The sequence below is a fragment of the Juglans regia genome, chromosome 2, assembly GCF_001411555.2.
Source record: "Juglans regia cultivar Chandler chromosome 2, Walnut 2.0, whole genome shotgun sequence".
In the NCBI taxonomy this organism is placed as follows: domain Eukaryota; kingdom Viridiplantae; phylum Streptophyta; class Magnoliopsida; order Fagales; family Juglandaceae; genus Juglans; species Juglans regia.
In genome coordinates this window covers 9,591,248-9,616,969 of record NC_049902.1, presented here as the reverse complement: position 1 = coordinate 9,616,969, position 25,722 = coordinate 9,591,248, and the positions used below count along the sequence as shown (strand labels likewise).

The 25,722-nt window shown below is 39.3% G+C and overlaps 1 protein-coding gene across 1 annotated transcript; it reads left to right on the top strand.

Moving 5' to 3' along the window:
• LOC108983566 (succinate-semialdehyde dehydrogenase, mitochondrial) lies at positions 1–25,316 on the top strand. Its single transcript, XM_035685409.1, has 20 exons — positions 1–233; positions 516–629; positions 1,509–1,608; positions 1,718–1,766; positions 1,914–2,001; positions 2,145–2,255; positions 13,971–14,033; positions 14,167–14,277; positions 14,921–14,986; positions 15,112–15,189; positions 15,286–15,363; positions 17,009–17,075; positions 19,761–19,846; positions 19,964–19,996; positions 20,099–20,131; positions 20,987–21,087; positions 23,288–23,373; positions 23,576–23,682; positions 23,767–23,844; positions 24,966–25,316. The coding sequence occupies exons 1-20, from the start codon at positions 3–5 to the stop codon at positions 25,002–25,004; spliced, it is 1,719 nt and encodes a 572-aa protein (XP_035541302.1). The 5' UTR covers positions 1–2; the 3' UTR covers positions 25,005–25,316.
• The last annotated feature ends 406 nt before the right edge of the window (positions 25,317–25,722 follow it).

The window sequence follows — 25,722 nt, the reverse complement described above, 5'->3', positions numbered from 1 at the left end:
ACATGGAGATCTCCTTCCTGCCACGTGTAGCTCAACTCACTTTGAGAGAGAGAGAGAGAGAGAGAGAGGGAATCGTCGGAGAGGGAGAAGAACTTAGGAAGAAGGCGAATCGAGAGATGAGGACGTTGAAACCTGTACCTGTAAGCATAATGGCAAGCCGATTGACCAACCTTATATCGCGTCCCAAGTCTGTTTCCGCTCGCGCATCATCCGCTCCTCACCTTACTCGCCAGGCAAGCCACCATACCCTTCTCTGTCTATCGGTATTCCTGTATGGTGTATATGTCTATATATGTGTGTGAATGGAAGATGTATGCATGTCGTGGCATGAAATTTTAGTACTGCTTTCCCCAATTTGGCTTCAAAAAGACGACGAAATGATGTCAGCTCTATTCACTTTTGCTCCGATTCATCTTGTATTTGTCTGGAATTTTGTACGTTTTACTATTTTTTTCATCAAGTCATCGGTATAATTTTCAGATACGTTAATAATGACAAGGGAGTTTTTATATCAGATGAGCACGGAGGCGCAGAGTGTTGCTTCTCGGCTCAGTAGTTCCGGATTATTGCGGAGCCAGGGGCTGATTGGAGGGAAATGGGTTGATGCATATGACAAGAAGACCATCAAGGTCTGCCAGAAACTGAACATGTTTGGTTCTTATTGAATGCATTAATCATTGTAGTGAGTTTAGGAGTATGTGCAGATTGTGTGCCACCACCTCTAGCGCACAAGGGGGAAACTCGGGCGGTGTTTTGGTTTTAATTAACATAGCAACAGCTCGATGCTTACTTCGATTTCTCTTTCTTTCTTGCAACGACCAAGAACACCGGATTTTTTTTTTCTTTTGTGATTTTTCTTTTTGTACAAGCTGTTTGTTTGTATGTTAGTATCTCCAACCTCCAAAATATTTGGTGGGTTTATAAATATTCATTTTCTGGAGACTCATGGCATGTGTTATTCCTGGATATTTAAATTATTGGATTTTGATTCCGAGTACAATGCTTCTACAATTATACCTTAAAGCTCAAATGGATAAAGCTTATCATCATAGACATATATGTATTTATATAAAGGTTTTGTGCAAAAAGTAATAAATCAATATACGGAAAATCCTTCAGCAAATTCTCTTTCTATTTTCTTCTTCAACTGGCTGTCTTGTTTTTGGTAGGCTATGAGAGAAATCCTAAATAGTTCGTCCATGTTTTCTTCTTCTTCATCTTCAGTTTCCCTTGAAGATCCTTCAAATCATTATTACGCTGGCAGTCTTCTTGTTGTTAAATCTCCCTTGTATTATGGGGTTAATAACCAAAATAATTCAAGATGGCTTTATAAAGGGGTCAGATCAGAAGTGAGCACTCTCTTAAGCAGTACAGATCAAGATAGTGATTTATCATAGCTACTCTTTGCTTGTTCTTTTCCGTTTGTCCAGATAATTGTTATTTTCTCTGGTTTGCTTCAAAGGTGCCAATTTACTAATGAACATCACACACATTCCATGTCTTGGTAGGTTTACAATCCAGCAACTGGTGAAGTTATAACAGATGTTCCATGCATGGGTGGGAGGGAGACGAATGATGCGATATCTTCAGCCTTTGATGCATTTAATCGTATGGAACTTTAAACTGATATGCACTGATTATATTAAAATTTGTACTTGGAGCAAACTCAGGAATATAATATAATCAGTATGCACTGAGTTTGACGATATCTGTGTAGCTTGGAGCAAACTTACTGCCACTGAAAGGAGCAAGTTTCTAAGGAAATGGTACGTTTGCTATACTGTGAATCTTATACATCTGGTTCTGTAGCGATTATTCAAGTTCTTATACTTCAATCCTGTCCAACAAGGCTGGCCAGAAGACTTTGTTCTCTTATAAATTTTCATATTAGTTTGTTCCAAATTAATTTGAAGGTATGATCTGCTAATTGCCCACAAAGAAGAGCTTGGACAACTTATAACCTTAGAACAAGGAAAACCTTTAAAGGAAGCCCTGGGCGAGGTATCTCAGTCATGCTTTTGCTTTCATATCTTTGATCACTGGCCTTTCGAATTGTATCTTCATGTTTTCCTCATGGACTATTTTTTTGGCTGCACAAGTTATCAATTATTTGCAACATGTTATATGATAGACTCATTTTACAGGTTAGCTATGGGGCTGGTTTTATCGAGTTCTCTGCAGAGGAGGCCAAACGTGTATATGGTGATATAATTCCATCAACTCTAGCTGATCGTCGGTTATTTGTTTTAAAGCAGGTGATCTTATTCCTTCCCTTGATGTTTTGTTTATTATTATCCTTTATAAGATAAATACTTTTTGTACTAGTCAAAGTTTGGTTATATATATAACGACTGTTCCTTGCTTGAGTTTGACTTATTTAAAAATGGTGTAAAAAAAAAGGAGATGTCCAAATATTACTTACGAAAAAAGGGGAGATGTTCAAATGGTAACATTGAAAGAATAGGGAAATTATATTTTGCACCTTCAAACTAACACTCATTTTGCAATATGGTTGCTAAACTACACTTTTTCATATTGCACCATTACACTTCCATTTTGTTTCTAATTTCACCCTCTGTTAGTTGTTTGGCGATAAAATGGATGGAAGTGTAATTTTCTGAATGTCAAAATGGACAAAATGCCCCCACTTGAAATGGCAGTATTACGCTACTCCACTTATTATTGCACAATGTAATCTAAGTGCATTTTCTTCATTTTACATCCGAAATGGCACTTCCATCCTTTGTAATGCTATTGACTGGCGGAGGATGCAATTTGAGATAAAATGTAAGTTTGATGGTGCAATGTGACTAAGTGATAGCTCATTGATCACATTACAAAATGAGTGTTTGTTCGAGGGTACAAAATGTAATTTCTATCTGAAAAAGGAAAAAGTAAGGATATGACATGACTGTTAGGGATTTGGATCTAGCTCAGATGCAAGGCTGAAGCTTCTATGCAGAATTACCTGAGAGTCCATGTCTAGTATCCCTGTTTTCCATTAGGTCTAGAGAGAGAATTTTCTCTCCATACACATGCGAAATATCACGCTGTTGGCCTCTCTTCGTCGATAGTGTTCTGTTAATGGAGTAAGAATATTGTGGTTGATGGTCTCGTTAGCGTTGGGTGTTTTGATAGTTACACTAGTTAATGCCCTTCATGAAATGTGTTGTGATTGAGTCTAAGCTCTTTGAGGTGGGTAGGGATGGGTGTTATTGTCAAGATAGGTCGAAATATTGTATGAAAATAGCCAAAAAGGTACTCGGCCTTGTGGTTTCTCTCCAATATATAAACTGTACATCGGATTCTACACATGGAAAGGATTCTATACATGTAAATAACATTGAATACGCTAATTCTATCCCTATACAATCTGTCAATTGTTAAGCTAATGATTCTGAAGAGTAAATCAAGGAAACAAATATGGAAACAAATATGGACAGCAAAGCTGTCCATTGACATCCCCCCTCAAATTGATGCGGGTTGATCAACCAACATCAATTTGCTACTTAGGAAGCAATGCCGATGACGAGTAAGAGCCTTGGTAAAGATATCTGCAATTTGTAGCTCAGTGGAAATGTGCGGTAGAGTGATAACACGAGCTTCAAAGGCTTCACGGATAGAGTGACAATCTACTTCAATATGCTTGGTGCGCTCATGGTAGACAGGATTAGCTGTGATCTGAATAGCACTTGTATTATCAGCGTGTAGAGGTGTAGGATCAATCTCAGAGAAGTCTAACTCAGCAAGCAAACCTCGAAGCCAAATAATCTCGGAACAAGCAAGAGACATCGCTCGGTATTCAGACTCGGTAGATGACTTAGAAACTCTGTCTTGCTTCTTACTCTTCCAAGAGATCAACGCATCACCTAAGAACACACACCAACCAGTGATGGAGCGACGTGTATCAGCACAACCAGCCCAATCAGCATCGCTATAAGCAGCAAGACGAGGAGAATTGCCTGCAGGAAAGAATAACCCACGGGCAGAAGTGCCTTGAACATAGCGTATAATCCTACGAACAGCAGCCAAATGAAGATGACGGGGAGTTTGAAGAAACTGGCTGACTTGCTGTACAGCAAAGGAAATATCTGGTCTAGTGATAGTGAGATAGACAAGGCTACCCACCAACTTCCGATATAAACTGGGATCGGTAAGTAAGTCACCCTCCTCTTTGCGAAACTTGACATTTAATTCCATGGGAGTATCGACAGAGGGAGCTTCCTGTAATCCAGCTGTAGTCACCAAATCACTAGCATACTTATGCTGATTGAGGGAAATACCAGAGGAACTACGATGTACCTCAAGACCAAGAAAATATGTGAGAGAGCCAAGATTTTTCATATGAAAAGATTCTGAGAGATGAGTCTTGAGCTGGACAAGTAAAGCAGAATCAGAACCAGTGATCACAATATCATCAACATAAACCAACAGGACAACAATACCCATGTCTGATTTTCGAAGAAACAATGAAGTGTCATACTTGCTCTGCTTGAAGGAAAATTGTAATAAAGTGGTTCAAAACTTATCAAACCAGGCCCTTGGAGCTTGTTTGAGACCATAAAGAGAACGACGAAGTTTACATACATTGGAGGTTGGAGAGGGAAACAACCCTGGGGGCGGCTTCATATAAATACACTCTTTAAGGTCCCCATGAAGAAAAGCATTCTTGACATCCATCTGATGTAGTGGCCAATCATGGGAAGCAGCAAGAGCTAGGATCGTACGAACAGTAGTCATCTTAGCCACAGGAGCAAAGGTCTCTTCATAATTGACACCATATTCTTGATTAATCCCAAGGGCAACAAGCCGAGCTTTATAACGATCCAAACTTCCATCAGAGCGAACCTTGACTGAGTAAACCCATTTGCAACCCAGAGGAACTATAGTGGAAGGACAAGGTTCAATGTCCCAAGTATGATTGACCTCTAGAGCGGCAATCTCTTCCTGCATAGCTTGTCGCCAACAGTCATGCTTGACAGCATGTGAGTAGCATGTGGGAATATCAAAATTGGACAAAGCAGCAGTAAGAGCGGAAATAGAATTGCCAGAAGAGAACCCATACCTATCTGGGGGTATAGACACTCGAGGAGAGCAACGTACCAAAGGCTCTGGAGGCGCTGCAACTAACTGATTCTGATGCATGTGAGGATCAGATGGCGGGTGAGCCACCGGAAGAGACTGTGGGCGGGAGCGTCTTGTATACACCATACCTGGTTTAAAGCGAGAACTGACTTGAGGAAGATCTGAGAGCTGCTGCTCAAAAGAGGTGAGGACCACAGTGGAAGAAGAGGGCATAGAAGACACAGGAAAGAAATGTTGATTTTCAAAGAAAATAACATTCCTAGAAATGCGTGTGCGATGTAAATTAGGATCATAGCAAACAAATCCCTTTTGACACATTATATCCCAAGAATGCACATCTAACAGATTGAGCAGATAATTTATGTCGCTCATGAGGAGGTAAATGAAAAAAACAGACACAACCAAAGATACGGAGATTATCGTAATTAGGTTGCTTAGCAAACAAACGAAAATAAGGAGATTCCATGTGTAAGACTTGGGACGGTAAACGATTAATCAAGTGAGTAGCAGTTTTCAGAGCCTCGACCCAAAACATGGAGGGAACAGATGATTCTAACAAGAGAGTACGTACCACATCAAGAAGATGGCGATTTTTGCGTTCAGCTACTCCATTTTGTTGGGGAGTAGCGGGACATGAACGTTGATGGATAATACCTTTAGAAGCCAAGAATGCCTGAAACTCAGTAGACAAATATTCACCACCAGAATCTGTGCGTAACGTCTTAATAGTCGCAGAAAATTGATTATCGACATACGCTAAAAAACTCAGTGAAAGTACGAAAAACCTCAGATTTAGAGCGAAGAAAATAAACCCAAGTGAATCTGCTATGATCATCAATAAAAGTCACATAGTATTTAAATTTTTCATGTGAACTAACTGGGGAAGGTCCCCAAACATCACTATGGATAAGATCAAAGCAATGAGACGCTCTACTAGCATGCAAAGGAAAGGGAAGTGTTTTGCTTTTACCAAGTTTACAAGAATCACACTCAAAAGATAAAGAAGAAGAACGTTCTTTATTACCAAGAAAACCAGAGTGCAATACATGAGATAAGATCTGAGTATTGGGATGGCCTAAACGACGATGCCATATCATACTCAAATCAGGAACATTATTACAAGCAAAAGATTTAATAGAAGACACTGAAGAAAGTGTGGGAATAGGTAAAAATAGTGGAAACAAGCGCCCCACTTTAGGTCCCTTCGCGATCGGCTCCCCCGTGACCTGGTCCTGCACAACACAACCATCACCAGAAAAATTAACAGCACAATTGTTATCAACTAATTGACCAACAGAAATAAGATTTGTGGAAAGCTGAGGAGCAAGAAACACATCAGTAAATGTGGCAGAGGCATCTCCAACAGCATCTATAGGCAAAGAACTGCCATTGGCAGTCTGAATGGCAGATTGACCAGCATAGGGCCGAACATGACACAGGGTTGTGGAAGTATTCGTCATGTGATTAGAAGCGCCCGAGTCTACGTACCAGAGTTTAGTATTATTTTTACCTTGAAATCCCATCGCAGATAATGCCGAAATGAGCATTTGTTGCACCATTTCTGGTGTACAGTAATTTGCTGCAGGAGGTGCAAAATCAGAGGAAGCACCTGAGGAGGAGCCATGTGCTACAGGAGTTGCTGCAGGAGGAACAATAACAGAAGTCTGGAATGCTTGAGCTTGACGATTCTGTGGACGGATGCGACATTCTTTGATAATATGACCCTTTTTCTTGCAATAAGAACAATATTTCTTGGGACAATTGGCAGCAATATGCCCATATTCCTTGCAACAGAAACATTGCAAATTTTTAGAAGTCATAGGTGATCCTCGTCCTTGGGCAGCATAAGCCACAGTTGCCATCCCAGAATTACCATGAGATTGCTCCAGAAGAGCTTGAGTACTGAGACGTTGTTCTTCACGAAGTAACTCACCAAAACAAATATCAAGAGAAGGAACAGGTGATCTATTCAACAGAGAGGAGCGAATAGATTCATATTCCGGACGTAGTTTCATAAGAAACTGATCACGGCGGCTAGTCTCATGAAGAGTCTGAATAGTCCAAAGAGCGGCAACAGGAACATCCGCTGTAACCAAATCAGTATATTCATGCCAAAGAGTTAGAAATGCTGAGTAGTAATCTTGGATGGAAAGACTACCATGTTGAAACATGGCAATTGCATGTTCTAACTGAAAGCGACGAGCATCATTAGCTTGATGATAAACCTTCTTCAAGTAATTCCACATGGATTGAGCGGAACGATGAGCCCATAAGTTGGTAACAATATGTGGTTCCACCGAACCAAGAAGCCAAGACATAATCCGAGCATCAAGCACAGCCCATGAAGGAGAAGCCTTGAGATCATGGGATGTGTCAGGATTAGATGTTTGGGCAATATCCGTGCCATCAATATGACCCCAAAGATCTTTTCCCTTGAGGAAAAGCTCAAACTGAAATGCCCAAGTAGAGTAATTTGTGCCCGTAAACTTGACACATACAGGTGCAGAGTCCATCGCAAATAAATGAAGCCAAGACAAAGCAAAAGAAACAGAAACAGCAAGGGAAATAGCAAGGGAATTTAACCGAGACCAAAAAATTCTCCAAGAAACAAAATCAAGACAGAAGCCGAAAGCCACAGAACATAAGAGAAAACTGACCAAGCCGAGAGAAAGAAAATCCCACGTGAGAAGCTGCACCCAGACGAAGTTGAGAGCCCAAACGGAATAACCAGAACATGCTACAGCCACCCAGACAAAGCCGAAAGTCACAACAACGAGAAGCCCAGAGCCGAGAAATTGCCAGAGAGTTGCGAAGGCAACGACGAAGGCACAGAGACGCCGGAAACACTACCAGAGTGCTGCGCCGAGAAGCAACTAACCACAGAAAGGACCGAAAGGCTAGAGAAGACTGCGCCGACAGCCACCCAACAACAGAAAGTGCCGAAACCACCAGACCCGAAACGGGATTGCCGAGGAAAAAAAAAAAAAAAATTGTCGAGGAGAAGAAACTAGGAGACGGCTCTTGATACCATGTCAAGATAGGTCGAAATATTGTATGAAAATAGCCAAAAAGGTACTCGGCCTTGTGGTTTCTCTCCAATATATAAACTGTACATCGGATTCTATACATGGAAAGGATTCTATACATGTAAATAACATTGAATACGCTAATTCTATCCCTATACAATCTGTCAATTGTTAAGCTAATGATTCTGAAGAGTAAATCAAGGAAACAAATATGGAAACAAATATGGACAGCAAAGCTGTCCATTGACAGTTATGTATTTTTGAGCGAGAAAGGGTGGAAAGGGGTGAAAAATATGAGAGTGGGGGTGGGGACTGCTAAGTGGTTTGTAGAGCTTTAGAGGGTGGTCTGAAGGCTGCAGATAGGGGCTTCTACTCTGCTCATAGGGATGGGGATAGAGGCTATATTGCACAAAGCTACTCCAATGCTCGAAGGACCTACATGGTTCTGGCGGAGTATGGAGGTGGTGGGAGGAGTAGTTTCATTTTTATACCTGAAGGCAGAGGTGGTATGGGATGGAGGAACCTAATGGTGGTGTTGCAGGAAGTTGTTATAGGAGATGGCTCTGTTTTGACTGCACCTACGAAACTGTCGTATGGAGCTGGTCCGTCATCATTCAGGGAGGTGCTAGTAGGTCGGCATGAGGGGCCTGGTGCTGTGAAGAGGATAGAGATGACAGGTTTGCCTAGGTCTGGTGAAGTTCCATTTTTGGAGAGGGGTCAATGCAGTGACGATAATGGCAGGTTTGGTGTTGGTCTGAATAAGGAAACAGTTGTAGAGGCCTTAGCTGTTATTGAAATTCGCTTGGGAGAATTAAACGATATAGTTGGCTGGCTGAAACGCAGTGTTTTGGGGCAGGATGTGGAACTTCTTAGGGGCTTAGGGAAGAGGCAGGCCATGGGCCCAGTTGATGGGCCTCAGTCTAAGGACATACACGACCCAGCAGTGGATTTCGTTGGGAGGAAGCTACCAAAGGCTGTTGTTGACTCTTTGGGCCGTGGGCCCAAACCAATATCGCTGATGAGGCCTCAGGCGATCGCGCCGATGGTCTCGCCGTAGGCCATTGTTCCATCTGCGACAACAATTACGTCGACGGGACCTCTTCTAGCTCGTGAGGGTCTTGCATGAAGCCATACTGAGGGAGTTCTTCCTCCTTTGGCTGTGGGATCTGTACAAACAAGCCAGACAGGGCCTCAGGTGGTCGCTGACACGGTCACGACCTAGGCAACGCCGGTGAGGGTGGTAGATCAAATCTTACCGTCGCGCGAAGTGGAGTTAACGCATATTCCGTCCACGTTCTGTAGTTTTCCAGAAGTGGATTCCCAGAAATCGCTGATTAATCTCTTAGAACCCTCATTTCTTCAGTTGGGTCTTTGTTCTACTTATGATGATCACCTGGAGGTATTATCAGAAGAAGGGGAAATAAGGAGGGGGGTTTTCTTCGAAGACAGTTGGGGGGTTATCGCAGGGACTCTTGGAGATTAATGTGGACTTCTCGGATTCTGTTGCAGTGGATAAAGTGGGCACTGTAGTAGAATGGAAAGGTAACAATTTGTTCGGGGGGGAGGGAGATGCAGAAGTAAGGGAGCCTTTCTCATTGTACTGTTCGTTACTGAATTACTTTGAGTTCTCGGAGTGGGTATTCCAAACGGTAAAGGACATCCAACAAATTGTGGGTTTGAAATGTGTGGGATATGAAGAACAGTTTATGGCCCTTCTCATGTCCATTGAGGTGAGTCATGCTCAGTCCAAGAAAGCTGATTCTAAGAAGCAAAGGGAACTTAATAGGCTTAATTGGTCGTTGAATGAGGGTAGCTCAAGTCGTGTTAGGTCCAAAGGGAAGGGGTCCGTTGTGTCTTTATGAAGCCAAAAATCGTGTCTTGGAACGTTCGCGGGTTGAACGAGGCTACAAAACGTCTACGCATAAAAAATCTTCTTCGGGATTGGAAGGTGGATATCGTATGTTTACAAGAAATCAAACTGAAATTGGTAAACAAAAAACTCGTGAGAAATGTGTGGGGTTGCTCGTATGCAGATTGGGCTTATCTAGCTTCCGAGGGGGCATTGGGCGGTATTTTGGTGATGTGGGATAAAAGGGTCATGGAGAAGATGGAGGAGTTTGTAGGGGAATTTACAGTGGCTTGCTCTTTTAAGATGGTAGAGGATAATTTCTTGTGGGCTTTTGCAGGTGTTTATAGACCGAATGCTGACAATATTAAAAGTGGTTTGTGGGATGAACTGGCTATTATTTATAGCGGGTGGGAACTTCCTTGTTGCATAGGAGGAGATTTTAATGTAGTAAGGTTCCCTAGTGAAAGATCTGGAAGCAATCGGTTACATCCAGGCATGGCTGAATTAATTCATTTTTGACCTGAATCTTGTTGAACTCCCTCTAGTTGGCGGTCTTTTCACATGGTCTAACAGTCAAACTTGGTCCCAGCTAGATAGATTTTTAATATCGCCGGAATGGGAAAGCCATTATCTGGAGGTATGTCAGAAGCGACTGCCGCGCATATGCTCGGATCATTTTGCCATATTATTAGATGGAGGTGGTATTCAAGGAGATTGTCGTTATTTCAAGTTCGAAAATATGTGGCTTAAAAGCGATGGCTTCGTGGATATGGTAAGGAATTGGTGGTCTTCTTATCAGCTTTATGGTACCCCCTCTTATATACTTGTAGGAAAACTGAAAGCGTTAAAGGAAGATTTAAAGCTTTGGAATCTCCAGTCGTTTGGAAATATTAGGGAGCAAAAGAAAACTCTAATAGAGGTTTACAAAATCTTGAAAAGATTATTGAGGATAGGGCTCTTACCCCAGAGGAAATTTCACGTAAGACAGTGCTGGCATCAGAGTTGGAAAGGGTTTTAACTTTAGAAGAGATCTCTTGGAGACAGAAGTGAAGAGCTCTTTGGTTGAAGGAAGGGGATTGAAGCATAAAATTCTTCCACAAAGTGGCTAACTCTCATCGGAGAACTAACTCTATTGAGATGTTGAATATCAATGGTAGTGATTGCACAGAGGCCCTTGTGATCCGGGAACATGTGGTGAACTTCTATGAACACCTATTTACAGAACATGAGGGCTGGAGGCCCAAGCTAGATGGACTTGGTTTTGAGTCCATAGAACCACAAACAGCATCCTGGTTGGAAAGATCTTTTGAGGAGATGGAGGTATTGGATGTGGTTCGAAAGATGGTAAAAGATAAAGTACCAGGTCCAGATGGCTTTACGATGGGGGTTTTCCAAATATATTGGGAGGTGGTAAAGGATGACATTATGAATGTGTTTCAGGAGCTTTTCTTGGCTGGGAAATTCAAGAAAAGCCTGAATGCTACTTTTATTGCTTTGATTCCGAAGATATCCGGAGCGGTGGAGCTGAAGGATTTTAGGCCTATTAGTCTCATTAATGGGATATACAAAATCATCTCAAAGGTGCTAGCTAATGGGTTAGGGGTGACAATTGATAAAGTAATTTCAAAGCCACAAAATGCTTTTGTAAGGGGTCGTAAGATTCTGGACTCGGTCTTAATTGCAAATGAATGTCTGGATCGTAGATTAAAGTCTAGCACTCCGAGTATTATTTGTAAATTAGATATAGAAAAAACATATGATCATGTAAACTTGGAATTACTCTTGTACTTACTGAAGAGATTTGGCTTTGGGAAGAGGTGGTGCATGTGGATCAGATGGTGCGTATCAACGGTAAAATTTTCAGTCTTGATCAATGGTAACCCAGAGGGTTTTTTCAATAGCTCTCGAGGCTTAAGACAGGGGGATCCCTTGTCCCCTTTGCTTTTCGTTATCGTCATGGAGGCTTTGAGTAGGATGTTATTGGTTGTGGTTAGTCATAGTTTTATGGCTGTTTTTTCAATGGGTGATCCACAGAGGGGTCTCACCTCGGTCTTCCACTTATTATTTGCATATGACACTTTAATTTTCTGTGATGTAGAGCAAGACCAACTTAGGGCACTGAAGGCGCTTCTTTTTTGTTTCGAAACAGTGTCAGGTTTGAGAGTTAACTTCGATAAATCAGAGTTAGTGCCTGTTGGGAACGTCAGCATCTCTCGGCAATTGGCTAACACTCTTGGGTGTAAGGTCGCTTATCTCCCTATGACATATTTGGGGTTACCATTGGGGGCTGCTTCACAGGCTTTGTCTATTTGGAACACAGTTATTGAGAAAATAGAACGAAGATTGTCTGGGTGGAAGAGATTGTATTTATCAAAAGGAGGAAGGGTAACTCTTATCAAGAGTACTCTCTCTAACTTGCCAACTTACTTTCTATCTTTATTTCCAATTCTAGCTAGTGTGGCGGCGCGAATCGAAAAACTTTATCGAGATTTCTTATGGAGTGGGATGGGAGATGAATTCAAGTTTCACCTAGTCAGTTGGGATGAGGTGTGCAGACCAATTCCTTCAGGTGGGTTGGGGATAAAGAATTTGGGAACTTTTAATAGGGCATTACTTGAGAAATGGCTTTGGAGATACAACTTGAAACCAGAAGCTCTATGGAAATTAGTGGTTGATTGCAAATATGGTAAGATGGGGGGATTGGTGTACTAGAGAGGGGAATGGGTCCTATGGGGTGGGGGTTTGGAAGCACATACGACGTGGTTGGGGGGTGTTTTCTCGCCATACTAAATTTTTATTGGGGGAGGGCACTCGTATAAAATTTTGGAGGGACATTTGGTGTGGGGAGGAGGCTCTAGCGGACGCCTTTCCTTCCATTTTTCGTTTGGCTTGTGATCAAGAGGCTTCAATGGCGGATCTCATGGTTCGTTCAGGGGATCAACTCCATTGGAATGTCACCTTTAGTAGAATAGCTCAAGACTGGGAACTAAACAGTTTTGAGGCGTTTCTCAATCAGGTGTACTCTACGAGAATGTCTGGATTGAGAGAAGATAAACTATGGTGGAATCCGGCAGGTAAGGGTGTTTTTTCGGTTCGCTCCTTCTATAAGTCCCTTACTTTGCTTCCAAACACGCATTTTCCTTGGAGAGGATTGTGGAGGAATAAGACACCTCCAAAAGCACTATTTTTCACTTGGACAGCGGCTCTGGGTAAGATTCTGACCACTGAAAATCTGTGGAAGCGCCGGGTAATTATTCCAGATTGGTGTTGTATGTGCAAGAAAGTTGGCGAGACAGTGGATCATCTTTTGCTTCATTGTGAGACAAGAGCACTATGGAGCGATGTGTTCATTCGATTAGGGCTAAATTGGGTGATGCCTGCTACAGTGGTAGAGTTATTGGCTAGCTGGGTATTGCCAGGTGGTGCTCCACAAATTAAAGCTGTGTGGAAAATGGTTCCTATTTGTATTATGTGGTGTATATGGCAGGAGCGTAATGAGCGGACATTTGAAGATAAGGAGCGGACAATAGAGGATCTTAGAATTTTATTTTTCCGTACCTTACTTCTTTGGGCTATTGTTGTAGATTTTAATGGCCTAAATGTACATGATTTTCTTCTTTCTTTTTTAGCAACTAGATAGGTTTTGCCTCTTGTATACCTGGACTTTGCCTATTCTTATTTATACTACCGTTTACTTATATAAAAAAAAAAGTATCCCTATTTTCCATTCAGTTGACAGTGCCTTTTCTGTCTTAGTAGTGTAGCCCTTCCACTCTCTAAGACCTCTTAGGATAGTGAGGAGTTATTGTATGAAATGATTACCCTCCTTCATCAGCCATGAAAGCATAAACACGATATGAAAAAAACAAATGATTGTAGCTTTTGATAGATGGTTTTGGCATATATTTTATATAGAGATTTCTTGATGTTACTTTCACGAATATACCAATTGTTATATTCTCATTTGAGACTATATTCTATATACACTCTTTTTAAGTTTTATTTTGCAGCCTGTAGGTGTGGTAGGTGCAATTACCCCCTGGAACTTCCCCTTGGCTATGATTACTCGGAAGGTCTGCTTAATTTAGGATCAGTACAGTCTAACCCTCTGGCGTATCTTTTGTTTGGTATTTTAAGGAGCAGATGACTTTGTTAATAAGTGAATTTATTTTTGAAATCATCTGTTCTGTGTGTCGCTTACATCAGGTTGGTCCTGCACTTGCATGTGGCTGTACTGTTGTCATAAAACCCTCTGAACTTACACCCCTCACAGCTTTAGCAGCAGCTGAGCTTGCTCTTCAGGCTGGAATTCCACCGGTAATCTTGATAATTTATTTGCATGTGTGTGTGTGTGTGTTCACGTATATGCATGGAAACACATGTACTCTCTTTAGGGTGTAATTTAAGTTTGCCACCTCTTTGGGCCCTATAAGTTGAAACCACTACAATGCGGCTTCAGATATAATTATAGTCTGGGGATCTGGTACTGCAAACAAGATTTGTAAATACTTCTTGCTCCTGTCATAGTATGGATTGGTTTGGTTCAGGTTGCTATGATTCAAAGTGTTTTCAAATGTTCAAATAAGTTTCACTCTACTTACTCCATATGGTTTCCGAAGATTAACTTATCCTAAAGGTCATTATTCCAATGCCTTAAAATTAACATCAAGGACTAACTAGTTTAAAATATTAAGCAGTAACTAATTAGAAATGTAGGTCAGACTCAGGTTGCAGAGGCATTGGCCTGTGACTTACCAGCCTTTATCCAAACCCCACAATTGAAATTCCAGAAATTGACTTTCCTAATGGCGATTCACATTGGGTTCGGTTAACTTAGCCAATAGGCTGCCATAGTTTCTAGAACATTGCTTAGCCTATTGTTTCTTCTTTACTTGACCATGCCGGCGATTTCTTTGTTGCTTCATTTGTTTCTAATGTTTACTCGTTTTTAATTGCTTAGGGTGTCGTCAATGTGGTTATGGGAAATGCTCCTGAAATTGGGGATTCTTTACTTGCAAGTACACAGGTTTTTTCTACCTTTAATATATACCGTAATCTTCTCTCCATGTGATATCATGATATCCACGTAGAGATAATTGGTTATCCAAGCGACATAACATTACGCACTCTTGTTTAATTGAACTTATTCAGGTAAGAAAGATCACATTCACAGGTTCAACAGCAGTTGGAAAGAAGCTGATGGCTGGTGCTGCTGGGACTGTTAAAAGGGTATGCATAGGAAATGAAATGAGTACATGTGGTGACCAAATTGAATACTCAAGGAGTCGTCATGTGGCTAATTTCCCTTGTTCTTGAATTTTCTAGGTTTCTCTTGAACTCGGTGGCAATGCGCCCTGTATAATCTTTGATGATGCAGACCTGGATGTAGCAGTAAAAGGAACTGTAAGTTAGTGTGTTTTTCCTCATGTGCTGATTGTAATGGTGTTGCTTCCCTCTTAGCTATTAGATGAGTCCACAGGGATTTGGAGTGCGCACAAAACTTTTTTTTTAATGAAATTCTGACATCAATTTATAGCTGCATTTAACTTTGATGCATTAAAAGAGGTATTTTTATGGTGAATTGGCCCTTTTTTTTATGCAGGCTAGTGGTGAATGGATGGATCATTTACTCTTTTTTTATTCCGTATTGCAAGGCTGTTATGCTCTTTATATTTACTTTGTTTGGGGTTCATTGGGTTATTCCCGGGAACATTACTTTTTTTTTATCGGTAAAAGTAAATTTTATTGAAATAAAGACATTAACGAAGTACACCGGAAGTATACAAGGAGCATGCCTAATTACATCTAGGTACTTGTGAGAGATACAAGCAGGTCATGAAAATTGTCCGTATTACAAATAATGGCTGAAGCCCAAGAAATTAAAGTATTGTAGAAGAATCGCTTCAGCTCATCCAAAGAAAGCTCCATGTCTTCAAAGCACCTCTTATTTCTCTCTAGCCACAAGCACCACATAATGCAGTGAGGGATCATTCTCCACACAGCAGCTATTTTTGTATTCTCTTTTTGTCTGTTGTAGCCCCTTCTTTTGTCCTGCTGATTGTCTCTCTATTGTTTTCTCTTCAGTTGACCCTTACAAGATTTCTATTCACTTTTCCCACTATCCTCTCAGACCCACATCCCATTACCTGAAACCTCCTTTATGGGTCATCTTTTATATGGTTCCAATCAGCAGATCCTGTTCAACTCGCTATAGAGTTAGTTCCCTCTAGGTTCGGATAGCCTAGAACAAGGTAAAAATGCTATTTCCTTTAATTCCAGAGTTTTTCTCAGCTATTTTGACAAGTGTTGAATTGAATTTATGCGAGTGACTAAAACCGTTTGGAGTTATAGGGCTGTTATTATTGGGTTTGGACATGGTTGTTCTTTTGACTAGACCAGTATGTTGGTCCCAGAGGTTTGATGTGAGTTTGAGGTGAGGATAGTTTACAGATATTGCCTGATGATCGGAGAGCTGGATTTTAGAAGATGGCTATGAATAAGGAAAGAGGGCCGGACCTGATTAGGTTCAAATGTTCTTAGTGAGCACCATTCTATGTTTGGGTGGTTGTTGGTTGTTTCTTGAGTTGGGGCTATTAAGGACATGTGCTTGGCATCAAATGGACTTGTGATTGGCATCAAGTGTTAAGGGCTCTTCTATCAATGTTAACCTATGATTTTTGTAGAAGAAAAAACTTATCTGAAGATGGGCAATTAAGTAAGAACTTTATTAGATCAGAACATGAGTGGGTGATGGTGTTATTTTCTTTGTTCTTTTTACTTTTTGTCTCTCTTAGATTGAGAGGGGGCAAGCATAAAATCTATTGGTTCCCATCCAAAAGGTACAAGCTCAAGGTTAGATCTTTTTAACCATGCACTCAGCCCCCTGGATCTTTTTGGTGACTCAACAATTCTTGTTCTATTTCTTTAAACACGGATAGGTAGTTGATATCATTGTTCTGTTCAATGGTGTTTATCCTTTACTTTTTACATTCTTTGTAGGATTGATTATTTTGAGGGTTGATTAAATGAGCAATGCATGTTGTTGCAGCTTGCAGCAAAGTTTCGTAATAGTGGACAAACATGTGTCTGTGCAAATAGAGTTATTGTGCAAGAAGGTAAGGATGGAAAGATACTATTCACATTCTTAATGATCTGCCTGGTTGATAGCATTCTATATTTGTCTGCTTGTAGATAGTCGTTAGATATTGTGAGTAAACTATCAGTTTCTGGAGACACAGATACTATGGATGGTTGTGGGTGTGCGCGCACCAATATTGTAAGCATTGTTGCGATGTTTGCACTGAACTACTGCTGCATTTTGAACACAATCATAAGATTATATAGTGAAGTTGCTACAACTTTCTGCTGTATAGGGAAGTCCTTGGACAAGAAGTCACCAATTTGCATAGCAATTGTGGTTTGGGGTGAGGTGAATCACTAATGAGTGTAGGGCTCCATATAGTACATCAACCCACAACTAAGCTCAACTAACGGTGTAGGACGGTGGCTATATGTGGCCCACATATATGAGCGTTTGGTTGTTGGAAAGTTGAAAGGGGACATGACCCTAGATGGGGTCGAGTGGCTGAAAAAGATTCATAGAGTGGACCTCAATTAATTAGGATTAAGGTTTAGCTGCTTTATATATGTGGGCCCTCAAATATTATCTGTTTGAGCCAAGACGTGTGCCTATGAGGTTCATCTCACGAGAAGCTTTGGGTTTAGTTACTATATGGTCTTAGCTTTGGTTTTACAAGCGTTTTTTTCTGTCTATTAGCCAATTTGTATGATGAGTTTATGCTGCTGTTTTTGTTACAGTGGGTATTAGGTTGTCACCTATGTCAAGTCAATTTTGTCATTCTAATTACAAAAATCTAGTTGCGTACCTATGCTATGCACGGAAAAATTGTTAACTTCAAGTTTTGTTTCTAATATAATTGTGGATTTTTCTGAATGTAAACATTATTCAGTTATAAATGTAATAAATAATATATATAGGAAAGAAGACAGAGTGTTATAGAGGAAAGAAGACAAAGTGTTATAGAGGAAAGAACGCAAAGTGTTCCAGACTTTTAGCATTTTAAATTGTCCAATATTTTCTGACATGACCTTTTAAATTAAAATAAACTTAAATGACCAAATTCTTGGTTATTTAATCAAAGATTGGATGGCGTGATTCAATAGGAGCAAAGCTCCTACTTTTATGTTTGTGTTATAGATGCTGGTTTGGAGGAGAAGTGGGAACTTTGTTCCAAGTAAATGCTATTTGTGGCTTTTTGTATTGGATAAGGAGGTGGCTGTATACCATAAGCTGCTCTTATTCTCGAATGAAAGCAGCACTAAAAAGTGACCGAAGTTGTAGTATAAACCTATTCGATTTTGCCAGTATTGTGCATCTGACTGGTAGAAAGAGGTCACGAATTATGCCTCAGTCAACCCTTGATATGATTGATGTTATCAAATTCATTAATTCAATCTTCCAAATATCTACTGATATGCATGAGCCTTTTGCATTCTCTACAGGGTGAGGAGCAAGGATAGACATAGTGTATAGACTCTTTCAGGGTCCATTAATAATAAGAATTTCTGTTGTGCCCCTCTAGTTTTCTGGACATATCTAGCTTGTATCATCTTGTTGAATATATTCATATGTTTGGCGTGCCCTCTTAATTGGGTATTACAATTATGCTTGGTATAGTTTCTTTTTAATTTTCTGTAATTGTTTGTTAATGGAACATATCACGTTTGGCAGAGAACATAATTCTAACTTAAGATTGTATATGATGATAAGTTATTAGAGTCTTAGTGGACTGTTAGTCTATACTGGGAACATAAATTAGTTAATCTAGAGGAAGCAATTGGTACCGCATGATTTTTTAGATGGGAAAGAGTTGGATTATAAGGGTAAGGAAATGGTAGTAGCTAAAGCACTTGGTTTTGCTCCCGCAGAAATGAACCATTGTTATGCCAAAGAGAAGCTTTTAGACTTGAGTTGTTGAAAATTAACAAAATGTACACAAGCAGACAGGCCAATCTAATTTGATCTGCTAATTGGACTACAGATGTAGAAAGACTAAGTTTGGAGCGGTTGTAGCATAAAGTAGTTTTTTTCTTTGATAAGTAGCATAAAGTAGTTTATTTCATGTCCATTTTATCCTCAACAGCCAAAATGTCAAAGGTCTACAGGTTCCTAGGAATTATGATAAAATTTCCTTTTTTGAAGGGTTGTTTTATCCCTTTCAATTTAGTGTATGGTTGCTATTGGATTTTCGAATTGAACTCCATATGATGGATGAATTGTAGTTCGAGATATATTCATATGTTTTTGGTTATCAGCTAATTTCACTCATATTAATTACTTGATGCTTACTAGCCCTTATGGGTTGGTTCAAGTGGTAAGAGCCTTGGCTTGGTGGTATGCTCCCTCTAGGTCTAAGGTTCAAACCAGTGGGTGCAAACAGTTTGTAGGGGACTAGTAGAATTTCTCTTTGAATTACCTAAGGTGCACTTACGGGAAATTCCTTGTTGAGAGCCTATGCACCCCTGGGTTAGTTAGGACTTTGTTCCCGGACACCCGGTGCCATTAAAAGAAAAAATTACTTGATGCTTACTTTATTCTTTTTCACACTGCACACAATTGTGATAAAATATACGTCAGAAAAATATTTGATCAGAAATTCAGATACTTTTCTGGACATGGTTTTTACTGGTTCATCTATCTGGATTTTTTAAACAAGTACGGTTTTCCTTCCAAATATACTGTTTCTTTCCATCTGCAGATCACTAGTTTCGCTTTGCAGGTATCTACGAGAAATTTGCAAATGCTTTTTCCAAAGCTGTCGAGAATCTTCTAGTTGGGGATGGCTTTACTGAGGGTGTGGTCCAGGTAGTCTTTTGTGCATTCTGTGTCAAATCTTTGCTATTGAACTCTTTTATTTTCTATATCACATGCCTTGCTGGAGATGATATTCCATTTAGTCATTAACTTTTTGTTTCCTCACAGGGTCCTCTAATCAATGAAGCTGCAATTCAAAAGGTATGTTTGCTTGCAATATTTCCAGTTTCCAACAAATATTGTGATCTTGTAGTCACATGAATTTCTATATTAGCTGGCCCCTTTTGGTTTTTTGTCTTGCAGGTTGAATCGTTTGTTGAAGATGCAATCTCAAAGGTTTGTCCACTCAGTTATTCTGTTGAATTTAGTAGTTGCTGACTTGGAGTTTGCCATATCTTATTAAAATTATCTTATTATCTTACCATCCTTGGGTGCCTACTACAGAATTTAGGCGTCCATGTGTCATGTGTGAAAGAACCATTCTTACTTGGGTACTAGTGTGACCTCAGGCAAGTGGAATGAACATTAAATGTTGGTGTTGAAGCTGTTCAATAAGGCTATATTTTAGCACTCCTCCTTTTAAAGGTGTAGTTTTTGGGTTTAACCTGTCATGGATCTGTATATTTCTGGGGTAGGGGTTGTTCATCCTTTGGCCAAAAAGGCTACGTTTTAGTGTTTAATGGATTGAATGGTGTTCTTACTTATGTGTATCATATAGGGCGCATTGAGTAATCTTATTGGAGTTCGCATAAAATAAAATTGGAAGTTGATGATTGGCCAGTAAAAAAAAAACCAAAAACTTTACATGGAAGATATTAGACTATTACTCATCGAAACATTTTCTACTTTTGGCACACTACCAAATTTGATCAAGGAAGTTACTTGGTGATTGTCAGGAATCAGAATCATTTGGAACAGTGCATGACGTTCAAAATGCAGTCATTTTTTTTACAACAGATTTTCTCTTTTCCATAACTCTGCAATAATACCACGAGTGAAGACAAAAGATAAAATTCTGCTGCCTCGTTCATTGTGGTCGTAACTTGGTGGAAGAAAATAATATATACCTTCGATTTTCCCTTTCACTTCAAATTAATAGCTGGAATTCCGGAAAGGACATTCAGTTGGGTTTATATTTTTTTAAAATTAGATATCGTATACACGTATCTTAAATTATGATTTTGTTTGAAGGGAGCAAAAGTCCTACTTGGGGGTAAAAGACATGGTCTTGGCATGACCTTTTATGAGCCGACAGTGATTGGTGATGTCAAGAGTGGGATGCTTCTATCAAGGTAAAAAGTTATTTTAAAAATTAGTATATTTTAGTCATTGCTACCTTTCACATTCTTTATTATGGGGTCAGATGGCAGTTATTGTTGTGCATGCATATTCAAAAGAAGCAATGTTTGATATGATATGGTGAACTCTACCACAGCTGGGTCATAATAGTGAGCATATGTGTGTCATTTCTTTTGAATGTCTAAGACAAGTTTCAAGAGGTAACGTGCCAACTTGGACATGATCTGTTTAGAGTGTCAAACTTCCAAACCATTTCAAATTTCAAATTTCTTACAGGGAGACATGGCCTGTGTTACCCATTTCATATATGGACTAGAATTTTGGTTCACACAGTTCACCTATAAATCTGACATAAAACTCACCCAGTAATGTCTATAATCTGTTGTGTTGAATATTCTATTTACATTATTGGACGCTTTCCCTCCTGGTATATGCAAATCCAACATCTCTTAACTGCCCAAAAAATGTGCCTCTTAGGCCTCTTTTGGTTACACAAACTATTTTATTTTATTTCATCTCATCTCATCTAATTATTACAACTTTTCCAAAATCCCACATAAAATACAATAAATAATTCAATTTTTTCAAATCTCAAAACAAAAATTATATTAAAAAATTATATTCTAACAACTTATAAAAAAAAATAATTATATTCTAACAATATTTTATTTAACTTTCATCTCATCTCATATGTGTAACCGAACGAGGCCTTAAGAGTATTGCTACTAAAACTTTGGTTGAAAGCATTCTGTATAAAGTCAACCTAGCTGTCTGCTAAATTTATTAAAAAGGATATGGTCATTGTAAGTGTTGGCATGGGTAATTAATTGTGTCAAATATGAGCTATTCAATATGCATAAGATGGGCCAACCCAACTTAGGTGCACACAAGATTAGGATTTTAGGTCAAAATCAATCCTACTAACTTGAGCTTTGATTCCAGTCGTGCCAAGAATTGCCCTCTCTAATCTAGATTGTAAGTTTAACCCCCATGGGTTGACTCAAGTGTAAGGTCCTTGGTCTTGGGGGTATTCCCCCCCAAGATCTAAGGTTCAAACCCTTGGGTGCAAATGATTTCTAGGGACTATGTTCATCGGTGAAAAATTGATGGTTTACTTGATCTATGTGATGTGTGTGCATTACAGGGTTAAGGATTTAACCGGGTAAAAGATATATTTCGTTTGCATGGTCCTTGAGGTTCCTTGTCATAAACAAAACAAAAAAAAAAAAAACTCATGGAAACTACTCACTAGAACTTGGAGTTGTTTTAGGTCATAAATAAAATTTCTCTCATTTGGGCATGATATCCTCTAGGGACTATGTTCATCGGTGAAAAATTGCGGTTTACTTGATCTATGTGATGTGTGTGCATTACAGGGTTAAGGATTTAACCGGGTAAAATATATATTTTGTTTGCATGGCCCTTGAGGTTCCTCGTCATAAAGCAAAGCTAGTGGAAACTACTCACTAGAACTTGGATGTTTTATGGTCATAAATAGAATTTCTCTCATTTGGGCATGTTATCCTCGATTATTTATTATAGCAAGCTGTATGTAATCACCCATGTCTTACAAATATTCTTTTTCCCCTGCTGCTTTTCAATTCAATTTTCTTTATTGAGTCAATTCAATTTGCTTGTTAACCAATCCTATTAGCATGATCAGAGAATAAAGTTGTTGAAATTAAATTGAGAGTTGGTGCTTATGGAATGTGAAACATTTGTACATGCTCACTGGATCATGACGATCAGCAATCCAGTATTTTTATAAAAATACTTGTAGAAAAGTATTTTTATTAAGAAATATATCAAAAAAGATTGTGACTTGGGTATGTATATCCATATATTTCAGTACACTCATTACTTGGTTTCATAGCAGCTGGAGATCTTTTTTCTTCAACGCTTTCAGTCCAAAGGGTAGCTCAAGTTCTTTGTATTGAATTGTTGTGGATGTGTTGTAATTGGACTGTATTTACACTTTGCGGCTACTGTTTTATTCCTTGCTGCTTCTAGAGCACAGATTGTTTTCTCCCATGATAATGGGTTTCATGAGTAGATTGTTCATGTCGTAGCATATATTTGTGGGTATGCAACGTTCTGATCTGGTTATGTACTTAAATTTTTCATCCTAAATCTTTTTACTAGAAGGATTTATTTGTTAGTTTTTATGCACTTTTGCATTTTGTATTACTCTAGGGAGGAAGTATTTGGACCTGTGGCACCCCTATTACGGTTCAAAACTGAGGAGGAAGCTATCCGCATTGCCAATGACACCAATGCAGGTTCTTTTCCGGATGTGATATATGTTTTAATACTTTAAATTCAGAACACAGGAAAAACCTATCTCCCACCCCTCTCCTTCCCTGGTTCATTAGAAAACCATTTTCTCTGCATGCCCCGGTAAAGTTAGTCCATATTGACTCAAAACCTTCTAATTTCCTCACGCAATTTCTTGGTTGGCTGTTTTTCTGCATGCTTTTGTAGGTTTAGCTGCTTACATATTCACAAACAACATGCAACGCTCATGGCGTGTGGCTGAAGCTCTTGAATATGGAATTGTTGGGATCAATGAAGGTGTAGTTTCAACAGAGGTTGATCTCATCTCGTACTTACCTACAGATTAAGAAGTATTTGTAGATAGCTTGTCACCGGTATGTTTCAATGCTTCAATGCAGGTTGCTCCATTTGGAGGTGTTAAGCAGTCTGGTCTTGGACGGGAAGGTTCCAAATATGGGATGGACGAATATCTGGAAGTAAGCTCACTGCAAATGGGGCCTTTTAAATGCAACTCTTCTTTTTCGATTTTATATTTTTTTGGGTTTTGGGGGGGGGGGGGGCAAACCGCTTTGCATGTTGTGTTTTTCTGTGTGTCCACTTTTCCTTTTTATAGAAGAAAACATATACATTTATTTATGTACATATTTTCTTTAAATGATTGCAAGTGGCTGCTTTTGATATACACCTTAAGGGAGAACTTCCAATCTTTAGGGATTTACAAATTGCTTCTTTGGATCAGCTTTAGATGCTTGTCAATTCAACGACATTATTTCCCTGGAGTAGAACACAAGACAGAAAATCAAATCATCCTCCATGTTCTCCATTGAGAACTGTATCCATACATGCTATAATCTGTGTGCAAATATCGATGGCTGTCCCACATGCATTGTTGCTCAATCTATCTCTGTCATAGTTGTCGTTAACCATTCCCTATCTGGCGCCTTTAATCTGGTACTAAAAATAGTGACCTGCTTGACAGTCAACAGGTGGGCTTGGAAGCAGCCATCCCATTAAAAATGATTCCAATTGTAAACCACCATAGTCACTGAAGTTGAATTACCAGCAAGATTACCCTATCCGTAACCTCTCTGTTATTCTAATCATGTATCCAGCTTCATTCTCTCTTGCTGCATAAAGCATTTCTTCAAACTCAAAAGTTGGAATTCAAGGCATCAAACAATAATCTATAAGACTTCCTATAACATATAAATCTCTCCTTTGATGAGTTGCCAGAAAAGCTTCATTTATTTCAGGAAGGATTTATTTCTTACATTATAATTGGGGTAATTTATGCTTTATCATTCTATCACACCCTTAATAAAGAAGTTCCAACCAGATATGACCCTCACTGTTGAAATCAGGGGTTAAATATAACATACTAGAAAAAAATGACTGAATTACATTTTAACACAAGTGATGATATGACGTTTTTCTTGATCATGGTGAAATGCAATTTGCACTTATAATTTGTTGTTATCGAGCCATCTTCTTGTATTATCTAATTCTAAAGTTTGGTGCTTCCTATAAATGCCATCATACTAATATGCTTATACGTGTGTGCTATCTTTTTGAGCCATTTTTCATACGATTATTGCAGATGAAATATGTGTGCTTGGGGAATATGAACAGTAATTAATGTGGAAGGTCTGCGCTTGGAATGTTGCCTAGCTTACGGCACAATGTCGGAGCACCGTTACCTCTTTCTATCGACCTGAATGATAAAATGTCTTAGTCACATTTCAAATATGGGTTGATGGTGACACTGCTGCTCTTAATCTATCTAAGAAATGAGAGTTGGATCTTGAACTTTTGGTATGCTGTAAGATAAGTAACATATAAAATCTTTACACCATGTATCCAGTGAATTTTACCTTAATAAAACGGTTTTGGGTGCTGCAAAGCTGAGATTTGGCAAAATAAACAAGCGGGCCTTGTTTGTTTGTGTGAATCTGTTTGTTTATTAAGTAACAAGTGCGTCTTGTAATTGTTTGCACTTGTTATGCCATCGCATTACACTATTTGTCAATTGCCTTTGTGATTACAGGCTCAAAGATGCAGCAGGGTATGTTGTTTTACAAAGCACATTCACGCAGTTGAGCCAATGAAATCGTCAGTTATATTTATCTGAATCCCACCAAAGCTGAGTGTTGCATGTGAGATTTTGACTTCCATGTTTGAAGGTCCCTAAAACTGACCTGAGCATATTGCTCTTCTTTAGGTAGTCATTCCGATTGTTTACTGATGACAAGTTTTAGGCCTGTTTGGATACATAAATAGTTTTATCTCATCTTATCATTATAACTTTTTCAAATTTTTACACAAAATATAATAAATAATTTAACTTTTTCAAATCC